Consider the following 22,401-nt stretch of genomic DNA (forward strand, 5'->3'; position numbering starts at 1 on the left):
CCAGCAAATCCAGGCTGCATCTTAGCACAGCTGGTATGGCCTGGAAGACAGGACCAGTGGAGATCTCAAAACAAGTTGTTCAGGAACTGGGGTTTTCAAAAGTGCAGTGCTTTACTGAGTAGGCCTGTCCAAATTAGTACTGAAACCAGTGACACAGTGGTGCTCTGCTAGTTCTTTTTGTACTCGATGAGAAACAGTCCTAAATATTCTGGGAGGACCACACTGTTCAGGCACTGCTCTTTGCCATGTAGGCAGTAGTTCTTTGTTCAATGCTGGTGGGAAGGTCTCTGATGGATGCTGGTGAGATGCACAGTGGATGTGCCTGTTGCATTTCAGGGACAAATAATCCCACTGACCTCCAGTGGAAGTTCTAGAAGCACTGCTGATTTTTTACAGTGTTTCTGATAATCCCTCTCTAACTGGCTTTTGTGATCCACATGGGTGGTTGCTGTTGCTACTGCTGCAGAGAGGTGATTAGTATTTTGTGAAATCCTGGAGAACCCAAACAAATCTAAAGTGCTGTGGTTCTGTGTGATCTCCACACAAATAGCAAAGAGATCTTATTCCAACATGTATGTTTTTGTGATGTCCTGCAGAGAAGCAACATATACTGGGGGAATGATCTTAGTCAAATTCTTAAGAGGATACTGTGATGAAGAGTTTTGGTGCTACACACAGCGTCTGGGATAATATCCAAAAAGCCCAGATGTTTGGTCTTCAGTGGCTTCATTTTAAGCTATTAAATGCGGAGTTTGTTTTGGGGTTGGAAGATGGCTTTTTCCTAATTTTCCTAGCGTGCACTAAAATGTTGACTTTCCTGAGAGAAGCTTGAGTCTGTTGGTTGGCCATTAAACAAGTGCAATGCACTTGTGCCACATATGTGAATTAGGATTGGAATAATGTAATTTGCTGGACTTTTTTTTAAATTTCTTTTTTTTTAAAAGATCTTAGGTTTTATTATCCAGGACAACAATGCCTTGATGCAATAAATGCAGGCTTCCTAAGTGAAAAAATCCATGATAGAAAGGTGAAATGGGCATCCTAATTAGATGTAGTGTAGACTTAGGGAGGGAAATGTCTAATACTGTAGTCTGTCTCACATTGTGTCACGCCATCATGCTTTGCATGAGATCCTTCATCTGCTCCATGTGCTTGTTTCTAGATACAGGCAAGGAAAGGCTACTCTTCTTCTTCATGTGAAATGTTTGTCCCAACCATCTGGGAAGAAAAAAGAAAAAATAAGTAATAAAATGACATGACAGAATGGTATGATTTCTGGAAGATGAGGGAGGTTTTCTCTTTCCAAATGTTTTCCCTGTCTGTTGCTGGAACCTCATATTGTCTCCTAGTGTAGGAGAGAGCATTAGGGAGGCTGAATTTTCCACCTCATGAATAGATGAGAATAAATGGCAATCCCCATTTCTGTCAAAGGTTCCAAGCCTGGCACATGAGGGAATTTGCACCTCAGCTCCATGTTACCCCCTACTCTTGCCCTTAAGAAGTGAAATATTTACCTGCTCTCAGGGTCATATAGCACAATATCACTCAATGTAATAGAAGTAGCCAGTGCAGGATCTTTTGGTTGCATTATATACAGAAATACGTGGACATGCCATCTTCTGATTGATGCACCACCTGCCTGTGTCACCTCTGGAAGAAAGAGTCCAGGTCTGCCCCAGAAATACAAAGCGGTGCCTAGGATGGTGTAGAGGTAGAGTAGCAAGTTGCTGCCATTTCTGTGTAATGGAAATGAGATGGGTTTCCTTTTGTGGACACCCTTTTTGTCATGGGACCTCACTAACTCTGTGTTCATTTTTTCAGCCAGCTACTACCTCACCATCTTCCTCCACAGACCCCCCTCACTGCTTTCAGGGTCTGGTGGTGGTGTGGGAAGGTGCTTCCCTTTGCATTTGGTCACAGAAACAGCTTTGAGAGCTACAGGCCAGCAATGAAGCAAGCAGCGCATTTTGTAGCACAGCATTTACACTCTTACGAAAGCACAGCCGTGCCTGCCGGATATTTGCCTGGCTAATTCTTGCTGTTGACAGGAAGCAGACATTCAGGCTCAAAACATTTACATATCTCTGCATTGACAACACCAACATGAGTTTGGCGTCTGCGCGAGGGATGCGCGGCAGTGCCTGTGTCTATTCCCTGTCTCGCCTGCTGCAGCAAGCGAAGGCTCAGGGACTGACCAAGAGCACACACACAAAACTGTGGCAGATTTCGCTCTCTTTTGTGAAAGCCCCCAAAATAATTTTTGATTATTGTTTCTTTATTTCTTTGATGTGGTATATGAGGATCCTGCTGGGCATTTCAAATGTCTTTTTCTCTTTCTGTGCATTTTGGCTTCCTAGGCAAAATAATGTTTGCTGGGTTTGTGCATCCCAGCTAAACTCCTTGCTGCTTTCTTTTTTGTTTTTGTTTATTTGTTGTACTACAGTGATGCACAACCACTCTCTGCAAACTACTGCAGACCTGGACATCCCAGTAATTCTCTGTATAATTTATAAAAATGGGGATTATTTTAATAATAAAGTATCCTCATTAATAACAGCATACGATTATATCTGACTTGTCCTCGCTTTCATTTTTAAAAAAGAATATTTTTGCATATCTGCCTTCCTCACATTTACCTTTTTTTAAGCTTTGAAGTTCATACCTTAAACTGGCTTAATGTGGTCAAAGTTGTATATTTGGCCTTTCACTGGCAATATATATCAATGAATTTGCTTCTTAGTTAAATCCTTAAGGGACTCTGGGGACCCAAAACTTATCAGCTTTATGTTCAGAGGATGCCTGAGCATTTAGGAAAAGCTACTGAACCATAGTCCTTGCTGATATTCTTATGATCTGAATTCAGGATGGAACACAGCAGTTACCACCATCAGCAATGCCCACCCACACCCTCTTTCTAAGGCATGTATCAGATTTCTCATTTACTCTTCAATCATATTGCTGCCAAAGCTCCCTCAATACCTGCTTGTTACACAAGGCAATTACATGGAGAGGTAATTAGATGATCCTGAGGACTGGATTTTGAGAGAAAGAGAAAAAATCCAATAGTAAACCATTTACTTAGCCAGTAATAGAAGAAATCCTGAATGGAAAGTTGGAAAATTATTTTTAGGGAAGGTATCAGATGATTTTCTAAGTGCCCAAGCCATAAATGGCCACAGTTGTGAAGCCAATATATCTGGTACAAGGATGTATCAGGCGAGATCCTTCCAGTAATTAAAGGGTAATATTAAAAGAACTTTGTAAGTCACTGATGTAATCCCATGTGGTCATCTAATGTTGAGTTTTCATCATCCACATTCCAGAAAGACCCAGGATGTCTCTTCCAATCCCATAGTTGTGCCTTTTTTTTCTTTACAAGCTCTGTGAAGGTTGGTTGTAACCATGAATTTCAGTGTGCAAGAGGCTTCCTACATATTGGCATGTGCACACAGGAGATTGCCCTCCTGCTGGCTTGACCTCCTGATGCCTCACAGTCATCATCCAGGTGGCTTCAGCATGGGCTTCAGAGAGCACCTTCATCAGACCTTTGTGGTGTGGTGGGACCCCCATGTTCTGTACCAGCAGGGAATGTTACATGCTGAATGTTACATGAAGAGCTACCTTAAATTCAAGATAGGAATGAAGGTGTTTGCTTCAGATTCAAATGTTATATTATCCACTTGATTATTTTTCATGTATTAGAGATACGGGATTTCTAGTGATAGGAAACTTCTACTAGTTCAAAATTCAGATTTGATGAAAAGCCTGTATTTTACCCACTTTATCTGTGTCTTCCACTTACCTACATTGCAGAACTTTCTCAAATCTGAAGAAAATGGATTAGAGATCTTGAAAAGAGATTTTCGGATGTGGTTATTTCTTCTCTTCTCCATTCCTTTTTTTTCCTTTCTTTTTTCTTTCTTTTTTTTTTTTCATTTTTCTTTTTTCTTTTTTTTTTTTTTTTTTCCTTTTTCTTTTTTTGTTTTTTCCTTTCTTTTTTTTCATTTTGTCTCAGCCTGGAAAACTAATAGCCATTTCTGGCTACCATAATAATAGCATTTTGGAACTTCAGGCTACAGATAAATGTGGTAGATACACGAAAAAAGAAGGTACAACTGGTACTTAATCACAAAAGAAAAAAGAACACTCTGGGCAATATAACCATAAAGCTTTAAGGATGCTTGCATTCTGATTGTCTGAAATACTGTCGAAGTCCAAAATCATTGGGCAAAAATGTACACTGTGTTTTTAAAATGGATTTTGTTCTCACCTTTGTATTGTGGCTTATCCTGCTCTTTGCTGTCCAACTCTGCTGTACTTCTCCTCCATAGCACAGGTGGAATGCTGGTTGTTACCACCAATCATTTCTTGAAAGGACATTGACCTCTTGCATTTTAGTATTTTAGCATGATGGCGATGGTGGTGGTATCATGATCCTTTTCTTTGAAATATGAAATATTCAGAAGGTACTGCTCATCTCTGCCTAAACTCCAAGAAATCATGAGCGTTGATGGGTTGGAATGGGAGCTCTTTGCATTTTATCCAAAATGTTTATCACAGCAAAGGTTGGCATGCTAGAATTGGGCAACTGGCACGAAAAAAACATTTCACTTTCTTGGGAAAGTGTTATCATTTTGCTGCCTTTTAGAAACTATAGTTGTTTTCTGAATTACAAGTGGTTTGCATAAAGAACATAAATTGCTGTGCTCTTTATCACTGCTTACTGTGTGACAAATATACAGTCCAATTTTTCAAGTGTGGTGTCTTGAAAGTGAATGTGCATTTGAAATGAAAACCATTTCAGTACTTGAGCATCCTCCCTCTGGAACAGACTGGATAATAGCACGTTCATCACCTTGGGTTATTTTAATATTTCCTGAAGCCTGCACAAGATGCTTTCTATTTTCTTGTCAAAACATACTGAAAAGAAAATTATTTTTAATAAAGTACAGTAATCACAGTGTGATCACCAAGTGCATCTTCTCTTGTCAGATTGTTTCTTCCTGCTTGCAAGGATTTGCAGTTACTTAATGTTAAGGTTGCTGAGCAATCCAGTGTTGGGAAAAAGAGAATGGAATATTTCATTTCTGACAAAGATCCCTGGGTGATACAAAACATCCTCCTTTGCCTCCTAGAATAGTATCACTGTTTAAAATGAGTGCTGGTAGAGTTGGCTGCTGAGAGATTTCATTTCCCTCCTCCCAGGATTTCATTGCTGTCTTCCATGGGTGTGGTGCACTAGAAGTAAAGAACCCATAGATTCTGTTTTGTCTGTCCATAAATTCCTGCTGGAATGCCATGCCAGATTCCAACCCTGAGAGATGCAGGACAATATTAATGTTCATTTCTCACTAGCCCTCAGGAGCTGGAATTAGTCTCATAATTTCTTAGGTTATGTGCCTTTTTGGTGAACAGCTGGTGGATAACTTGCTTAGCTTTGGGTAAACTAAGGTCCAAAATTTAGAAGAGAAAATCAGTTGTTTTACACAGGCACTGGGAGCTTTCAGAAGTAATGGCTGAATGACTTTTTCCTAAACTGTTTCTCTACACCAGGTTTTTTACTCAAGTCGCTCAGGTCTAAAATAAGTGATGGACAAATCTCAGGAGATTTGGTTTCATATCTTACCCAAACATTATCCAAGCTAAGTAAAGCTCTGGAGTCTGCATAACTGAGCATGAAACCTCAGAAGAGCAGACTTTCTCATGAGAGTGTCAGTGTTTCCTGCTGTCTGGAAATATGGAGAAAATAGTCTTTCTTGTGGTATTTTGAAACTTCGGCATCTGGACGTCACTGTAATCAGAGGAAAGTGAATATGAAAAATAGTGGTTTAAAAAGCAAACCCTTTTCCAGTCTTGGGTGTAAGGGTTCCTTTCAAGTTTTTCAGGGAAACTATTAATTGATACTGTAACTCTGGATCTCAAAGCAGGTGATGTAAATCTGAAACTGCAAATTCGGGTTATTTTGTTCTGGATATTGCAAAATATTGTGAGGCACTGAGTGTTTCTCCAGTCAAGGAAAGAAACAGCTATTGTATCCTTCCCTCCCTTTTATATAAATATGTAACTAAGCACTCCTCTTGTTGGGAGAACATTCTGCCTTCTTCAATCACGGCTTCAAGTGTGAAATTTAGCTCAGCTGCAGAACCACAATGACTGTCTCATGCTATAGAAGTCTAGTGAAAATAATCTTAATGATTACATTATGCAACTAATGTATTGATAAAAATGGTATGGTGGTACATAACTGTAATGCTGAATCATATATAGATTTATGTGGCAATTGTAGATGTAAGATATCCCTGTATTTAAAAATAGTTACTCTTAATTTTGAATTTTGATTGTGAATCAATGGGACTTGCAGAGAAATTTACTTTGAAAGTTAAAGACTGAAAAGTCTGTTTATGTCTTGTTCTTCTGGCACTGTGAGATATACAATATTTTTTCTTTAGTCAGTCCATATTTAGTAACTTGAGAAATGAATTTTCCATCATTGGTTTTGTATGATTAATCAAAGTTCATGCTGTTAGCAAATACTAGGAAACAGTTCTCAACTTCCCTCTTTCACCAAGATTTTTGCTCTTTGACACGTCCTCACAAAGTCTTAGCTCTCTCTCTTTCTATTGGTGATGTGCTGCAGTTAGGGTTATCCATAAGTATTCACGCACGCGTAGGTTTTAAGGCCCCAAACATTTGTCATATTGTTAGGGATAAACAAATTGTGTTCTGCCATTTGCAAAATCTGGATTTTTATGGCTATGTTTGCAGTTTGCCAGTCTTTGGGGTTCTGAATTGCCAGGAAGGCAGTGGAAATTGAGAAATTGCACTCAAGTGCAATACTGTTTTCTTGATAGGTGTATTTGCTAAATTCGTAACTTCTTATGCCTCTCTCCCTCACAGTTGTTATTGTAACCATCTTTCACAAAGAGTTTTTGTCAGTTTTGAGATCTGCTTCTGTTCCTTCAGAGACTAAGATTTTGGAAGCATGAAGTTCCAGAAAAACAGACATGAATATGCATATACATATAGTTACTTGTTGTATAAGTACTTCTTTCCTGCATAGCAAAATTTTGTAGGTGTCTTTGTACTGTTTCCTTTACTTATCAGAGATTGACAAAAATAATTTAGAAGCAGTTTAAAATACATTTAAAGATCATCATGAGTTTCATACTTCAGTTTTGCATTAAAATATTATCATTAGTTACTCAATGCAATTAATAATAACCTATATTCGTATGTGCTCTGCTTAATTCAAAGTAATTGAATGTTCAAATTAAGAATGTGTTTGCAAAGAGATCTCTAAAAATTCTGTTAGTTAGTGCTGCTTTTCTGCAGTTTTCTTGTTATAAAGGGGATTCAAATAATGCAAGAAGCAAAAGAAATCACTGCATAAACATAATCAAAGTGACAGTTTTGTGCTGTATTTCCATATCAAGCTAAAGCAAACAAAACAAATCAGCTATATATGCATACTTAACAATGTAGGTGCATCTCTGGGGAGGGATCTGAAATGAAGGGATTATCTTTTCTTTCTTGCATTTAAGAGTCTTCACTTCCAATTATTTTTCTAACTATATATTAGCTGTTTTAATTAAAAGGTGATGACTCACCACTTTCTAACCACTGAGAAGATTTTTATAAAGTAGAGATTTAAAAATAGTAATGATGTAGACTATTTTACTATTACTCTGAGCATTTGAAGCTGTAGGAATATTTTAGCACAATTTGAACAATGAAAGAAAAAGCTGTTTTTGGTAATTTTGTGTTCAAGGGTGATTCAACCTCTCTGCTTGCTAACTCTAATTTTCCAAGGCTTATAAAACTTTTATTTGATTCTTTATCTGAGAATAAAACAATGTCTGAAAATTGCATAGTAAATTACTAGATAATCACTTCTTTTACAGACTGATTGTCAGAACAAATACTGCCTTTTAAGAGGCACTCTAAATAAGTGCTGGGCCAAAGTGAACTTGAAAACTCAAATTAACTTAGGCTTTTATGAAATCCTAGAGGTTTCTTCTAAGTGTGAAGGAGGAACATCTGTGATAATTATATTATCTTTGATTATACTATTTGCTTAGCTGTGTACTTATACTAGTGTTAGGATCAAAACTTCATGCTTGTGTCTTCAAATGTATGCATATATATGTAGAGCTATGTGGAAGTCATATCATGAAGTTAAATTAAGGTATTTGTGGTAAATATATTCTATTTAATGGCTTCTTAATTCATCAAGCAATTTTGAGTGCTGCCTCTTCCCTAGGCTGGTATTCCTCTCCCTCATCACATTTCCTTTTGGGGGTGGTTCTTAATTTCCAGTCTATAAGTAACATTAGCAGAAATTGATGAAAAAAGCAAGCACTCTCTTGAAATTACTTTATCCTCCTTTTTGTCCAAATATTTATGCTCCTTGAAGACCCAACCTGTATGATATATTCAGTCTTCTCTGTTCTGGATTTCAGATCTGATATATTGAATTCTAGATGGTCAGAAACAAGGACTGGGAACTTTTTTTACATTAAAAAACTTCGTATGCTTGTGGCAAGCATAGTTCCAAATGTTCTGATACATCAGACCTAGGAAAAAAGTTTAGGTATAATGGAATTGTAATTACACATGACCAAATCTGTGTTCATCTTTTAAAAGTTTCTGCACTATTATGTAATATTATGCAAAATTTACATGTCTTATGTTGCCAAAAGGAGTTGATGTGACCAAGTCAAGCTCTCCAATGTGGGAAAATGTCAGAGCTGGAGTTCCTGCTTTGCCACAACTTCCCTTAAACGCCCACATCAGCCCCTAGTACACAGAGCCTGGCAGGAGTAGGGGCTGCCTGGGATATTTGGCCTTTTCCATCTGTCAGGAAGGAAGCAAAGATATTAACTTACAGAAGCCAACCATTAACTCTTTTGATGAAGTGAGTTTGTTGGCATCAGTGGAACCAGAAGAGCTCCTCGGTATGTGTGAGCTCCCCATCAATGTATTTAGGTGCTTTCAAGGTCAGTGAGCCAGGAACACTGGCTGCATTAGTGCCCAGACTCCATGCCAGTCTCCTGGCTGGATGGGCCAGGTCTCCATCTCTTCTCTCTGCTTGTGTGGATGTGTGAGAGGCAGAAAACAGAGAGTACTGGTTGACTCGCATTCAAGTGATTCAAAGCAGCACCTGGTCAGAGGTGAGATGTGATGTTTGTCCTTGTGTCAGGGACAGGCTCAGAGCTCACCATCCCTGACCTATCTTCCCTCATTTGTCATGGCTCCTCTTTCTCAGCCCTCTGCCAGAGGTTCCTGTCTGCAGAGCTCCAGCTCAGCAGCGTACCAGCGAGCTCCACTCCTCACCTCTAGGAAACCACACTTCTCCTGCTCTTTGGCCTCTTTTCTCATTTTATTTTGACCCAGGGTGAGCAGGTGGCTGCCGAGCTGTGGCTTGGCTGCATGTTGCCCTTTCAAACCCATTGGTGGCTGTGGGGCCGTGGGCGGGCTGGCTCTGGGGGCAGTGCCAGCAGGAAGGATGGAGCCTCTGCAGGGTTCTGAGGCTGTGGAGCAGGACAGGAAGGAGGGCAGGGCAGGCTGGTGTGGTGCAGGGCAGCCTAGTGTGGTGCAGATTGGTTCAGCAGCCGTGGCAGCTCCCTTTCCCACGGCGACAGCAATGACGACTGTCAACAGAGCATCCTCCGTGCAAAAAAGCACCTTGGTGTGCTAGCTGTAAGCACTGACTGGGGGACCAAGCTGCTAGGATACCTCAAAACTGCTGTTCACACACACTGTGAGTAACTAATGCTGCTTTCAGCAGTGACTGAGGGACTGCCTCAATGCTCCAAAAAGGCAGCAAGGCTCTCATTCCTGTCACTACACCAGCGGAGCTCCCTGGAGGTGAAGTGTAAAGCCCATGTGTGCCAGGGGAAGCTCACCTTTGCTCTGTGCCACCGTCCAGCACTTCACAAGAATTACGGGAACCTCAAGTGGCAGGCAGGTCCTTAAATTATTTGGCATTGCCCCTAAGTACCCAATCCATCAGGGCAATTCAGAGTTTGATGTCTAAGAGCCCTACACACCTGTAATTACTTAAATCCACAAAATTGCACCCGTAGGTATTTGCAGGCACAAAAATGTTGGCGTCAAATTAGAGGCCATTTCCTAAAACCTGTGCCGAAATTTTGATGATATACTATATGAGGGGTTGTTATTTTGAAATGGATTTGTGGAAAGCAATTGAAAATCTCCAGGCATCCCATTTGTGTTTAAAGTAACAACAATAACAAAACTTTAAATTAGCATAGGAGATTTAAGACATTTCAGGAAAACATTGATTAAATCTGCCAATGAAATGAACGTGTTTGGCGAGTGACCTAATTAGTGTATGCTTGGTTCTTTTTCACTGCACTGCTTACCACTAATTGCTGTTCTGCTGGTCTTCTCCTGACAAGTAAGAAAAAACAAGGATGAGGGATTTGTTGAGGAAATAGTGACATTCAGTTTTAATTCATTTGAACCTGCTGCCAAGCTTAATTATGGAACTGAGAAACTGAGACCGGGAGGCCCCCAGCCATTTAGGTTATAGGAGACGGAGATGTTTAGTGTCTGCCAGTGTATTTGGGTAGCACTTATTGCAGCTAGCTATAAACTTGAGTTTGCTGATGCTTAGCTGTTTTCTTTCCCCCACAGGTAAAAAAACCCCTTATACTGGTTTTATTTTTAAAATTTAATTATTTAGCCCTAATGGCATCAGGCCAGTACAAAATAACAGGCACTGTATTTCTTAAAGGAAGGGTTTAACAATTATTCTAGATAGTCTTGTACTGGGTTTCTTTGTGCGTTTACTTGCATGTAGGAACTTGTAATATGTCATTCTACAAAAAAACCTCAGGATCCTGGAGGACTTGTAGCACTGGAGTACCAAAGTCACCCTCAGTCCACGTACACTTGAGGTGAGGGGGTTCATGTTTGTGATAAGTGCAATTCCCATCTCTCAAAGCAGGAGGGGACAACACAGCTTTCCTTATTTGTGTTTGGAGTTCTTAAAGGAAAATGTCAGGATGCTTCAGGAAAAAAGGGGAAATAGTTTTGGTTTTGGTTTTTCCTGTGGTGGTGATGGATTCTTGTAAGCATAGTCTGAAGGTCCTGGTTTAGAATCTGAGTTCATTTTTCATTATGTTCTGCATAAAAACTGGGGGAAAAAAAGTATAATCAATTGACCAGAATGTTTACAAGGCAGTGAACACACAATAAAAATGCAGGGGAAAGAGAAGAAAAAAAAAGCTGTGGAATTTGAGTCTAGCAGAGGGACAGTCTGGTGGGGCTTGCACTTGTTTTTAAAGGAGGAAAAAGAAATGTGTTTTCTTAGAGCAGTGTTTGATTGGCAGATCCTGATCTGAATTTCATCCCAGGGGATGATTCCAGCCATTTTCCTACCTTTTCCTGGGAGGAACCAGGGAAGAGAGCAGGGATAGATGCTGGAGCAGCCAAACCCAGCCACGGTGCACCTGCCAGGGGCAGCCACAGCAGCCCAGTTCTGCTGGCAGGGAGCACAACCCACTTCAGCCCCAGCCTGGACAAGAGGGAAGGGCTCTCAGCACAGGGAATTTGGGGCTTCTTTTACACTTTGGAGAACACTGGAGAGGATGTTCCAAGACCCAGTTTTAGCTTTTGTAGGGGCCAAACTTCATCCACCCAGACAAGTATATATTAAAAAAAAACAAACTAGAAAAACCCAACACACAAAATCCTGAAACCCAAACAGAAAAACCAACGCTATTAGTTAGTGCCCGAGACACAAAAAATGAAGTGAGATTATAAACAAATGAAATATTTTAGTGTAGGTCACTAACATAGACTATAAACATCTACGTGGAAGAATGGGAACTGTACAAGAAGGCATCATGCCTGGTTTTCTGTTATATAGCATTGCAGGGTTCTTGTAAGGATACTTGAATGCTGAAACAGCCTGGGAACTTGGCTTCCCTTGCGGCAGATTGATGTTCTTTGGACGGGTTTTCAGCCATGGAGTGATTTTGTCCTGATGTTCTGTGTGTGGTGCAGAGATGTGTCAGGAGGGGGGAGGGCTAGAAAAAGATACTTGGAATGGAAATGAGCTTGAGGGAAGGAAAAAGAGCAGCTTTGCAGTGAGACTGGGAGTAGTAATACTAGAATGCATAATGGGCAGCTAAAGATGTGGAGTTTTTTGTCTTGAGACTCCACTGGATCTCTGATATGGTCATAGAGCCTTTTGTGTCCACTGAAAAAATTATTAAAATATATTAATGGTTTTAGATATTATGGACTAATGTTACTCCTCAATGATTTATTATGCTAGATATACCTGATATCTATGATACAACACTGGAATATTCTTACACATTCTAGTTTTTATTTATAAGCAAAACTAACATAGCTGTGAATAATTACTGTGCTGTCTAGAAAGTCAGATTAAAAATAAATTCCTTTCTATTCCTTCATGCATGAAACCTGCACTGTACACTGGTGCTAAATATAAAAATCTAACTCCATAATCTGTTTTTAATGACAATGTTAAAATTACCTTTTGCACTTTTACCTCTTAATTGTTGGGCATGGAAATGATGAGAAATAAAAAACAATTTCAGTTTCCTGAGAAGACCACCTCACTGTCCTAAAAAGTAATTTTCTCGTTGTTTGATCCAAGCCATCTCATCACTTCCCAAGATGTTTCAGATTTCCCATTTGACTGCTCTGGCTTCTTGTCAGGATCTCTCATATAGGAAACTGGAAGTTGCATCTAATTGTGTCTCCTTCTTCCTCCCAGAAGTTTCTCTTCCAGAGGGCAAAGGCTTCCAGGGAGGACTCTTGCTCTCCTGTAGTATGTTTTTTAGTTCAAAGCAGCATCAGCTTTACTGCTGCTCTGCAGTGAGAAGAGGGCTTGCATAGCACTGCAAAGGAAAATGCGATGTAGGACAAGCTGATTTAAAAATGGCTTGCAGTAAAAAAGGAAAATCAAATGAGAGAATCAGAGAAGGTCAAGCACTCCTCACATCCCCAAGCTGATCAAACTCTAGTGTTTATTAGATTTGTTATCACAGTGTCCCTCAACCTGTCAGTGTCTGTATCGCAGTGTCCCTCAATCTGTAGTGATGCCGTATCAAAAAAACCTCCCCAGTCCTCCCCACGACAAGAAACCCTGCACCAAACAAACCAAAATAGAAAACTGAGCAAAGAAAAGAGAGGTTCAGATCTTGACTTTGCTACAGAATAGTGCTTTTCACGCTCCTTAAGTTAGCAATTTCTTTAATAATTTTTTTTTTTTTTTTTTTTTTTTTTTTTTTTTTTTTTTTTTTTTTGGTTTTCTTAAAACTTTGTGGATGAGATTTAAGCCAAGAAACAAAAACATCCATGTGCACAAAATCTTTCATGGCTGGACATTGAGCAATGTATGCATACCAAAATAATAATAGCGATGTTTGTAATTTGGGGGGCAAGGTGATAAGTATATAATCTTATACCTAGATTTGGTGCAGAGAGGATGGCAATGAAGTCTCCTAGGAGTAGGAAGAAAGGCTGGGAAAAGAAATACAAATGGATACAGCAGGAAATCATATCTGTGGTTGCCTCCTGTAGGATGTGTATTGACCTAGTAAATGGAGATGTCTGCAAAGAAGCTATAAATGTGCTTGTGCTAATATTATTAAAGCTTTCAGGCAGTTCAGTTTCATCCATATGGCTTTCCAGGGAGAAGCCAAAGATGTGGCCCTTGGCCACAGCTTGTCTGAGCAGCACATGCCTACCTGCACTGTAATTGCTTAATAAGATGTAAGGGTTTTCCCTGGATGGATTGTGAAATATATGCAGCTGCCTAAATAGGTGCTTGGTGAGATTTTTGGATCTCCCTAATTCAGTTGAAATCTTGATGAGCAAGGCATTTGAATGCTGTTGAAGGTCAGAGAGAGCTCAGTACTTTAAAAGTTGTGAAAAGTCGATTCCTTGCCTTCTTACCCCTGCTTTATGTCTTTAGGAAAATAAAAATACTTTCAGAGTTTTTGCTATCCATTAGGGGCATAACAGCACTGGGCTTGCTTGAACATACCAGTGTTGCTGGCTAAAGGAAGAAAAAAATGGAGAGGGAGGAAAAGAAGATAGGAAGTGACTGTCTGATTAATATACTAAACTAATGCAAATACTGGGAGTAAGAAAGCCACTTAAAAGCAGATGATTATCCCTTGCCAATCCCTAACATCTAACCTCTAAGCTGTTGTTCAGATGATACCCCAAAGCAATTCCTGGCAGAGATCTGTCCCTTCTTCTAGCAGAGAGAGCAGGGAGATGAAGGGGATGTGGTTTAACCAAAGCTAAGACTTGGCTATCTCACCATCTTCTAGAGCTGTCTGGCAGTTGCCTGTAGAGCACACATTGGGATTTCTCCCTGAACTGGTCCCGCCTGCTGGAAGGCTGCTGTCCCTGCCCCTGCACACATGGCCCCAGCCTGCCACACAGACTTGTTGCCCTCCTCATCTGAAGCTTAATCTTTGTATGGCTTTAAAGGACAGGAGAAGGAGGGTTTTCTCGTGAAACCAGCCACTGCAAGCTTTGTATCCCAGGAAGGTCCATAATGTTACCCGCTCTTGTGGAAGAGATGGGGCAGGACTCCAGAGCACTGAGTATGTGTGCCCTCCTGCTGCCAGGGACCTTTAATCTGTTAGGACAGACAAAGACCTGCCCACACTCCCCCTCTGCTTCATATTTTCTGGCACTTTGAAGCTTTGGGCCACTGCATTCCCTTAAACCCCACTAGGTTCAGGAGAAAAGATGTGACAAATAGAGGTGTGGTGGCAGTGCTACTGCAAGATTATGAGACTGTGTGAGAGAATGGAAAGATTTTCCTCCTTTATGAAAATAAAATCTTTATCTGTGCTCATACACATGGATAATACTGAAAATCTATATTTATCTGTTTATTTTCCAGGTTATGGTTTTGTAGATTTTGACAGTCCTGCAGCAGCACAGAAAGCAGTAGCATCTCTCAAAGCAAATGGCGTGCAGGCGCAGATGGCAAAGGTAAGAAGAACTCTGTCATTGCAGGTTTATTTCAGCTGTTGGGTTAAATTTACAAAGGTTTGTTTTGCTCCTGTTTTTCTTAAGGTTTTGGATTACTTATTCCAAAGATTCTTTCATCCTTTGGCTCCAGTGCCTTGTTCATGGTTTGTCTGTATTCTTGAGAGCTGTGTCTCGTGTAACGGGCTCTGCTCTGATTCTCTCTCTGTCCCCCTGTTTGGAGAGGGCTGTAAGACAGAGCAATGAAGTGGAAGAGCATTGGAAATGCCTTTTGCTAAGTACTGGGTTAAAGAGTTGCCTTTTCTTCACCTTGAAGAAATGAAGTTGTCTTCATTTGGTTCCTTTTCTTTGGAAAGTTACTCTTTTCTGATGTGGCTGGTGGGCTTCTCCGAAGGAGTGATTGACTGAGCATAAGGAAAGTCTGGTTGATCTGCCTAGCTTTGGCTTCTCCTGCTTGTTGAGGTTTTTTGTTTTTTTTTTTTTTTTTTTTTATTTTGAGGACATAAATGAGAGTGTAGAAGGTTGCTGAAAGAAAAGTTGCTAAAGGCTGTCTGGAGATGATTGGCATCTGCTCACAGAGGCTGCAGGAGCCATAGCAAGAACAGTGAGCTCAGTTACTCTGGTCTTGGAATTGTCCCTTGTCCCTGGGCAAAGGGGCTGATGGTGACACAGGGGTTATAGTCATGACCATCGTGTCCAGCTGTTGCCTTTCTGAAGGTGGAATAATCTGTCTTTGGGCTCTAGGCTGTGTCAGCCAGCAAAAATAGCTGTTGCTTTCTACTTTAAAAATGCCTTGCCTGAGAATCACAAAAAGCACTTAATAATGCCTGATTTAGTCTCTCTAGAAATGATGCTGTCCTAGAATCTAAAACAGTGAAAGCAAACAGGTAATTACAAAGAAAGACGGAAATCAACTGATAACCATCAAATTTGAAGATTTCCACTTAAAGTAATGTTGGTGGTTTAAACCTTTGTTTTTCAATGATGTCTTAGTAAAAACATAGTTTTGTTTTGGTGTATGAGTTTTTTATTAATATTTTATTTTAGGGAGAAAAGTAATTGCTGGTAAATGAGGTTAGCCTTCTACTGAATTACACTCACTGTGCCTGAAAGAAGCTGGATGTCAATGATGTATTTCTTTTTAAAAGCATCCCACAATGCAAGCTAGGCTGTTTTATTGGTTCTTAGTTTTTATTGACACATGGTGATAAAAAATATTTGCTTCAAATGGGTAAAAGATGGCAAGCAGAAGAATGTGAACTTCTGCTAAGGACTGTGCTATTTTATTTCTCAGACATACAGCAGCTCCTTGTTAAAATATAGGCAATTTGATGCATTAGTCAAGCTGTGGAAAAGAAACCAAAGACAGGAGATAGGTTTTGTCCTAATGATTGATATCAAATAGCCCTTTCCAGAAAGGAGTAAATCTATATAAATCTGTAAAAAATCTAAATCCATATAAAACTATACAGTTATGGATTTAAAATTACAGATTTAAAGATAGGATTGAAAGATAAATCTATGCTTGGGGTTGTCTATTGAATGAATGAACTATTGCAGTACTTATGTTCATGGAAACACCAGAAAAGATGGTGGCTTAAAACATTGTTGTTTGGATTGTCCAATATTTAGGGACTAAAAGCAAAGTCTGATGTTTTCAGAGTGGGAAGAGCTGTACCAGCCCTTGGTGGGTTTGTTTTTTGGGGAACCTGTGGCAGGAGCAGTTTTTGCCCTGTGAGATTTTGAGGCGGCTGGTGTGTACAGATTTGTTTGCATAAGATTGACTGTATTTTTATTATTTAGCCATGGTGCCTGGAATCTCAGATAGATTCCTTTTACTGTGTTTGATAGCTCAAGATAAATATACAACTAACTTTTCTTATCTCAGAAAAAAATCTAAGTATTTAGAAAAATTAGGTTTCAAAGGAAATTGAGATGACTCCACACAAAGTACCTCACATTGCCGAGAAGGCAGGAGCCTGGGAAAGCAAATCCATTGGAGAAACATGTTAGTTCTTGCATGTGTTGGAAGCCAAGTTGCATAACAGGACTGAAAGACAGCATTACCTGCCAGTGTCGGAATTAACAGTGAGGGCTCAAAGAGGTTTGAGGAAAGGGGCAGAATAATAATCTAACCTGCGTTTCTGGAAGTTTAGCCAGAGCAGCTTTATTTCAAGAGCTGCTTTAATTAGTGGTGAATGGTGGCTCTCAAACCAAAAAGGAAAAGTTAAGTCTGAAGAAATTCCCTATACCTTTTGTGTGCCATGCTTTCATAGTATCAGTGTCCTCTTTTACTCTGCATTGCAAAGCAGTGAAACTGCCCTGTGTAGAGGCCAGAGAGGAGACAGACTGTAACCTGTGTTCAGCAGGTGTCAAAAAATCTCAGTCCAGCTGTGGATGCTTTTGAGTAAAGGTGAAAGAGGCATTGGCCAACACTTTCTATGAGCTGGCCTTCTTCAGTAGTGAGAGAAAATATGCTGAAGTCTCAGTATTGTCTGTGATGTTTTCCTGGAGAGAGCTCTTGCTTGGAAAGAGTGGTTCTTTCTCAGTTTTAACACAATATAATTTTTCTCATAGAAATCCAGGAATCTTCTTTGAAAAACAAAAAGCAGAACTGAACCCCAGTTCGTGTTGGCTAGCAGAAGTATCTTGTGGATACTTGAGTAAAATATACTCATTTTATCCATGTTAAAATACAGCCGCCTCCCTCTTTTTTTATAGAATTTGGACAGCATTTTGGCTGATTTTGTTTCAGAGTGCTGCCTCTGGAAGAAGGTTAAACTCTGGTGGATTGATGCTCCAAGTCCCATCAGTATTGGAAGACTTGTTCTGTTGAGGCTAATACACCCCATAAACCCACAAAGGGAAAAAACCTGAACTGTTAAAGACGTCTGAATTTCTTTTTTTGCTCTGATTTGAAGCAGGCGGGTGAGGATTCGGCTGAGGGAGAGGAACAGCAGTAGTATGCCTAGAGAGGTAGTGGAGGCAGCTGAGGAGATGAGGTCTCATGTGGCCCACTTGGGGGGACAAGAACCCAGAGGAGGACCCGCACAAGCTCCCACCCACAGGAGAGCTGTGTGAGGCTCTCTTGCACTCAGGAGTTGTCACCTGGCTTCTTTTGCATTTCTCTCTCAGAGTTACATGAACCTGGAGTTCTGACCACTTCTCCTGTCTTATGTCCATCTTTTTCAAAAGTGCTTATCAAGCATTTCATTTATTGATCCCTCGGCTATGCAGCTGCCGAGGGATGTTTTCCTAGCTGGCCTGGCTTGTTTTGCTGTGTGCTTCCTGTGTGCCTTTGGACATGCAGATTCATTTGTGTATATGTAGTGCCTACTTGGTCAGGCTCGTAGAGTCCAGGTGGATTTTTGGGTTTGTCTTCCACTAAAAATGGAACAACTGATAGGCCTCTGGGTAATCTCACAGGAATTACTGATTTGGTTGTTTCTTTATGCTAGGGACTACAGAAACATGGCAGAAAAAACCCCATTGCTTATGTGCATATATATCAGTTTAGGTTTTTTCCAGATGCTCCTTTCCTGCATTTCCTAGAAAAATATTATAGACAGAATATGGAAAATTAATAAGGAGAATCTTAGTAATATGGGAGTTGGCTCAGACAAGTAGGCAAAGAAGCCTAGTACACATGAAAAATGTATCAGTGTTCTAATAAAATCTGTAGACACATCTATTCTTGGGATAGTCCTTCACCCAGAATTGCACATTCATGAAGACACTTCTTAAGCTACTTTATATGTAAGTTTTAATGATGCCAAGGAGTCTAAATCACCTGAAAAATCAATAGAAGTCTGCTGTCTAAATAAATTTGAGCTTCTGAGCTTGTGTCAGCCTGCAGTTGAACTGTGCAATCAGTTTATCCCTTCACAGACATTTGGGGTCCTCTCTGCCATTTTTTATTTCCAGTTCTAGTCTGCTGTAAGATTGCATAATGTGAAAGTTCAGGTGAAGGCAGGTTCTTGCAGAGTATCTAATAGCTTCTTTAATACCTAGCAGCCCATCAAGAGTGTTCAAACAAATGCATTCACAAAGAAAGGATTTTATAAGGATTAAAAATGTATTTGATCTTGTGTATCTTCTCTGGGTTTTCCTTTTGTGCATATAATGCATTTAGACATCCTCAAGACCTGCGTGAAAAATGTGGATATTGAAGGAATATTTAATTAGCACTGGCAGTTGTCTAAGTCCAAGGAATCATTTCTGGACTACTCTGCTGCAGTAATTGCCATCCAGAGAGTACACTGCAGGAACTGGTTCTGAGAAAGGGTTGTGCCAGTAGGCTCTGATGTGTTTTCCTCCACAAGGGAATTGCAGTAAGTGATTTTCCTTCTTGTGTGATATTTTTCTCATCTTTCCATCATGCAGAAGCTTAAATACAGGGAGTAGTCACCATCTAGGTGAAAGATAAAAGGGAGCTATTTCCCACAGACCAGAGCCAAGCACAAGAGCTTCTAAAGAGGAACAGAGAGCTGGTTGCTGTATAGTTAAATAGACAGATTTTCTCCAGGAACCAAGGAAAAGGAAATCTCACAGAAGAAAATCTTATTTATTTTCCAGACTTTTGCGTAGGTTTTAAGCATTGCTCTGCTATGAGTCAGCTGACCAAATAAGTTCTTTCTGTCTGCTTATTTTTCAGCTTCCTATTCTCTTATTTTTAAATTACTTACCTTTTTTTTTCTCTGTCAGACACTAATTCTCTAAAGGGCTGGTCCTTAAAATGGAAAAACTCTGATGAAAACTCTTATTTCCAATATTTTTAACCTATTTTAATGAAATGTTTTGTTTGTTTTTGCCATTTAAAAATTAATGTAAATAATTAGAATGCTGTCCGAACAAAATATGAAATATGGCCTGTATACATGATACACTGGTTTCCTAACTCATGATTGAAATGTCTGCAAATTTTAGCTAACAAAACCTCAGGATATTGAGTTTTTTGATAATATTTTTGGTTAACAGCCCTTCTGACTGAGCTAACCTTCCTTTTGAAACCAAAGTGGGATTCTAGGAGTTTTAGAGCTCAATATTGAAATTGTCAGGCTTTGCTTTACTCCTGTGCTTTAATTATCAGACATCCCATCCCCACCAAACTGTTCTATGCAGTCTAGTATTTGTATTGGTGATTTATTAAGCACTGTTTTCGTTTGCTGCTGGGGCAGGAGCTGGTGCCTCTGGAAGGCTCCCCATGCTCAGCAGTGTAGGAGAAGCTGAGAACATGGCTGTGCTGGCCACCTTCCACATGGTTTCTGAATGAATTGCACAGCCAGGCGTGGGCTGCTGCTGCTGCAACACTTGTCAGAGACGTTTGGCACAACTCTTGTACGGGTGTGGAGCACTCTCCAGTGAGCTCTCATCTTCTAAAAATGTGCACCCTCTCTCCCTGTGCTTTCGCACAGCCCCTACTGGCTGACCAATATTGACCTGAATTGATAACACTCCTGGGTTCAATGAAAATGGAAAGCTACAGCTGGAAAGAAATGAGAGGCAGTTCAGTTTAGATTTGGAAATTACACATCCAGGTGTTTCTCTCTTCTTTGATTTCTTTTGCCAAGTCAGCCATACCAAAGGTGTCCTGCAGAAGCCCTAACTGGAAGTTCCAAGTTTCATGTACTGCTGCTTATCAAAGTCATGCTGTCCTCATCCTCTCTTGCCTTCTTGCCTGCTTACCTCTGGTTTTCATAAATTATCTTTAACTCTTGGGATAAGGAATCATAGTTTCCCAGATGGAGCTGGCCTTTATGTGCAGGTTTTGAAAATATAGGATATTTTTCCATTTCTTAAAGGATAATAATTGACAAAGCAAGAACATTACGAAGATGCCAAATTATTTGTTGGTATTAGATTTAATATCAAAATTTCTTAGGGCGATATACCTGGAAGGTTTTCTTGGTCAATTTTTGGGGTTTTTTTTGGTGGGGCTTTTTTTTTTTTTTTTTTTTTTTTTTTTTTTTTTTTTTTTTTTGTGGTGGGTGTTTTTTTTTTTGTGGGTTTTTTTGTGTGTATGTGGGGTTTTTTTTTCCTCCAGATGAAACACTGTCTAAATTCAGGATTCAAATCACAGATATGATAGCAAAGGGCTAACTTTAAATTTCAGAAAATCTGCATTAGCAGACGACAGTGTCCTAGACAATCAAGACTAAAGCAATGAGTGTCTTTGCACAAACAGTGACAGACTGGGGTGATAGCAAAGATACCTGACATTAATGGAAGGACTTCCTAGTCTTATCCAGCCTTGTGAATTTTATGCTTGTATCTGAGAACTATATGGTAGCTGGTGTGAAATGACCTTAAAATCCTTTTCCTACTTTTAGACTGCATTCACAAGCCAATATAGAATGCATTAGCTTGAGCCATTCTTGAAAGAACATTAAGTTATCCTGGGGGTACTAAAATCCAGCAGTCCTTTCACACTTGCATGTGTAGCTCCTGAAAACATGTAGATCAGCATGAAGGAGGGTATGCACATCAACAGTGTTCGAACCACACCTGCCAGATTTATAAACAATAATTTCTTTGGGGGTTTTCAGAAGTGCTTAACTTGACATAATTCTACTCTCTGAAAGTGCATGGAACTTTACTGTTGGCCAGTTGAGAGGAATTAGGTCAGTACTATGTTCCTTTGTTCCCAAAAACTGTAGCTCAGCATCTTTCTTCACCACTAAGTTAGCTTAGAAAATCTTACAGCACACACAATCATGTTTATTCTCTAGCTGTCACCTCAGATAGACCTAGCCATGGTATTTTCCTTCCCTTTTCAAGTGCTGCTTTAGTTTCTAGATTTACTCTATTTTTTTTTCATACTGTAATTTCATCTAACATTAAAACATTCCTCTGCCTTTGAAAATTTAAATACAAACAATCAGTAAATATATCTACCTCCATGCTATTAGTGCCTTGCACCACAGAACAGATGCTGAAAGTGAAAAATGTAGCCAACTTTTAGGCTGAAGAATAGTGGAATCACTGGGTTCTTTTCGGGTTATGAACTTCAGCCAAACAAGACTTGGCCTTTTTTCATAAATACACATTGTTCTTGACTTTCCTCTGACTTGGAACACATTTGAATTGGTAATAATACAGCTGAAATCCACAGAGCTTTGGCAATCTAAGCTGGGGAGAAGAATGGGGCTCCCTATCTTTAGCACTCACATAGCTATACATCTTGGAAGCTCTTACTCACTCTTTGCAAACCCTTTATGTTTGCAGAACAGGAAATCTGAGTCCTGCAAATGAGTTAAACACTGGAGTCAGATTAATTCTTTTTTGCCTCCATACTCAGGAAACTCCAAACGCCCCACAGAGGAGTTATCCGACCACAACTATGCAGCTTGGGAATCTGCAGCTCAGACTGAGCAGAACTATGTTCTA

General features: G+C 39.8%; 1 protein-coding gene across 2 annotated transcripts in view; it reads left to right on the plus strand.

The window, feature by feature from the left end:
- Nucleotides 1-22,401, plus strand: part of RBMS3 (RNA binding motif single stranded interacting protein 3) — a 703,588-nt gene that overhangs the window by 428,382 nt on the left and 252,805 nt on the right. For both annotated transcript variants that reach the window (XM_058028549.1, XM_058028559.1), the window contains one exon: nt 14,927-15,018. In XM_058028549.1, the coding sequence (XP_057884532.1) occupies nt 14,927-15,018 (92 nt within the window). The remainder of the gene's footprint in view (nt 1-14,926; nt 15,019-22,401) is intronic.

The sequence above is a fragment of the Melospiza georgiana genome, chromosome 1, assembly GCF_028018845.1.
Source record: "Melospiza georgiana isolate bMelGeo1 chromosome 1, bMelGeo1.pri, whole genome shotgun sequence".
NCBI classification, from domain to species: Eukaryota; Metazoa; Chordata; class Aves; order Passeriformes; family Passerellidae; genus Melospiza; species Melospiza georgiana.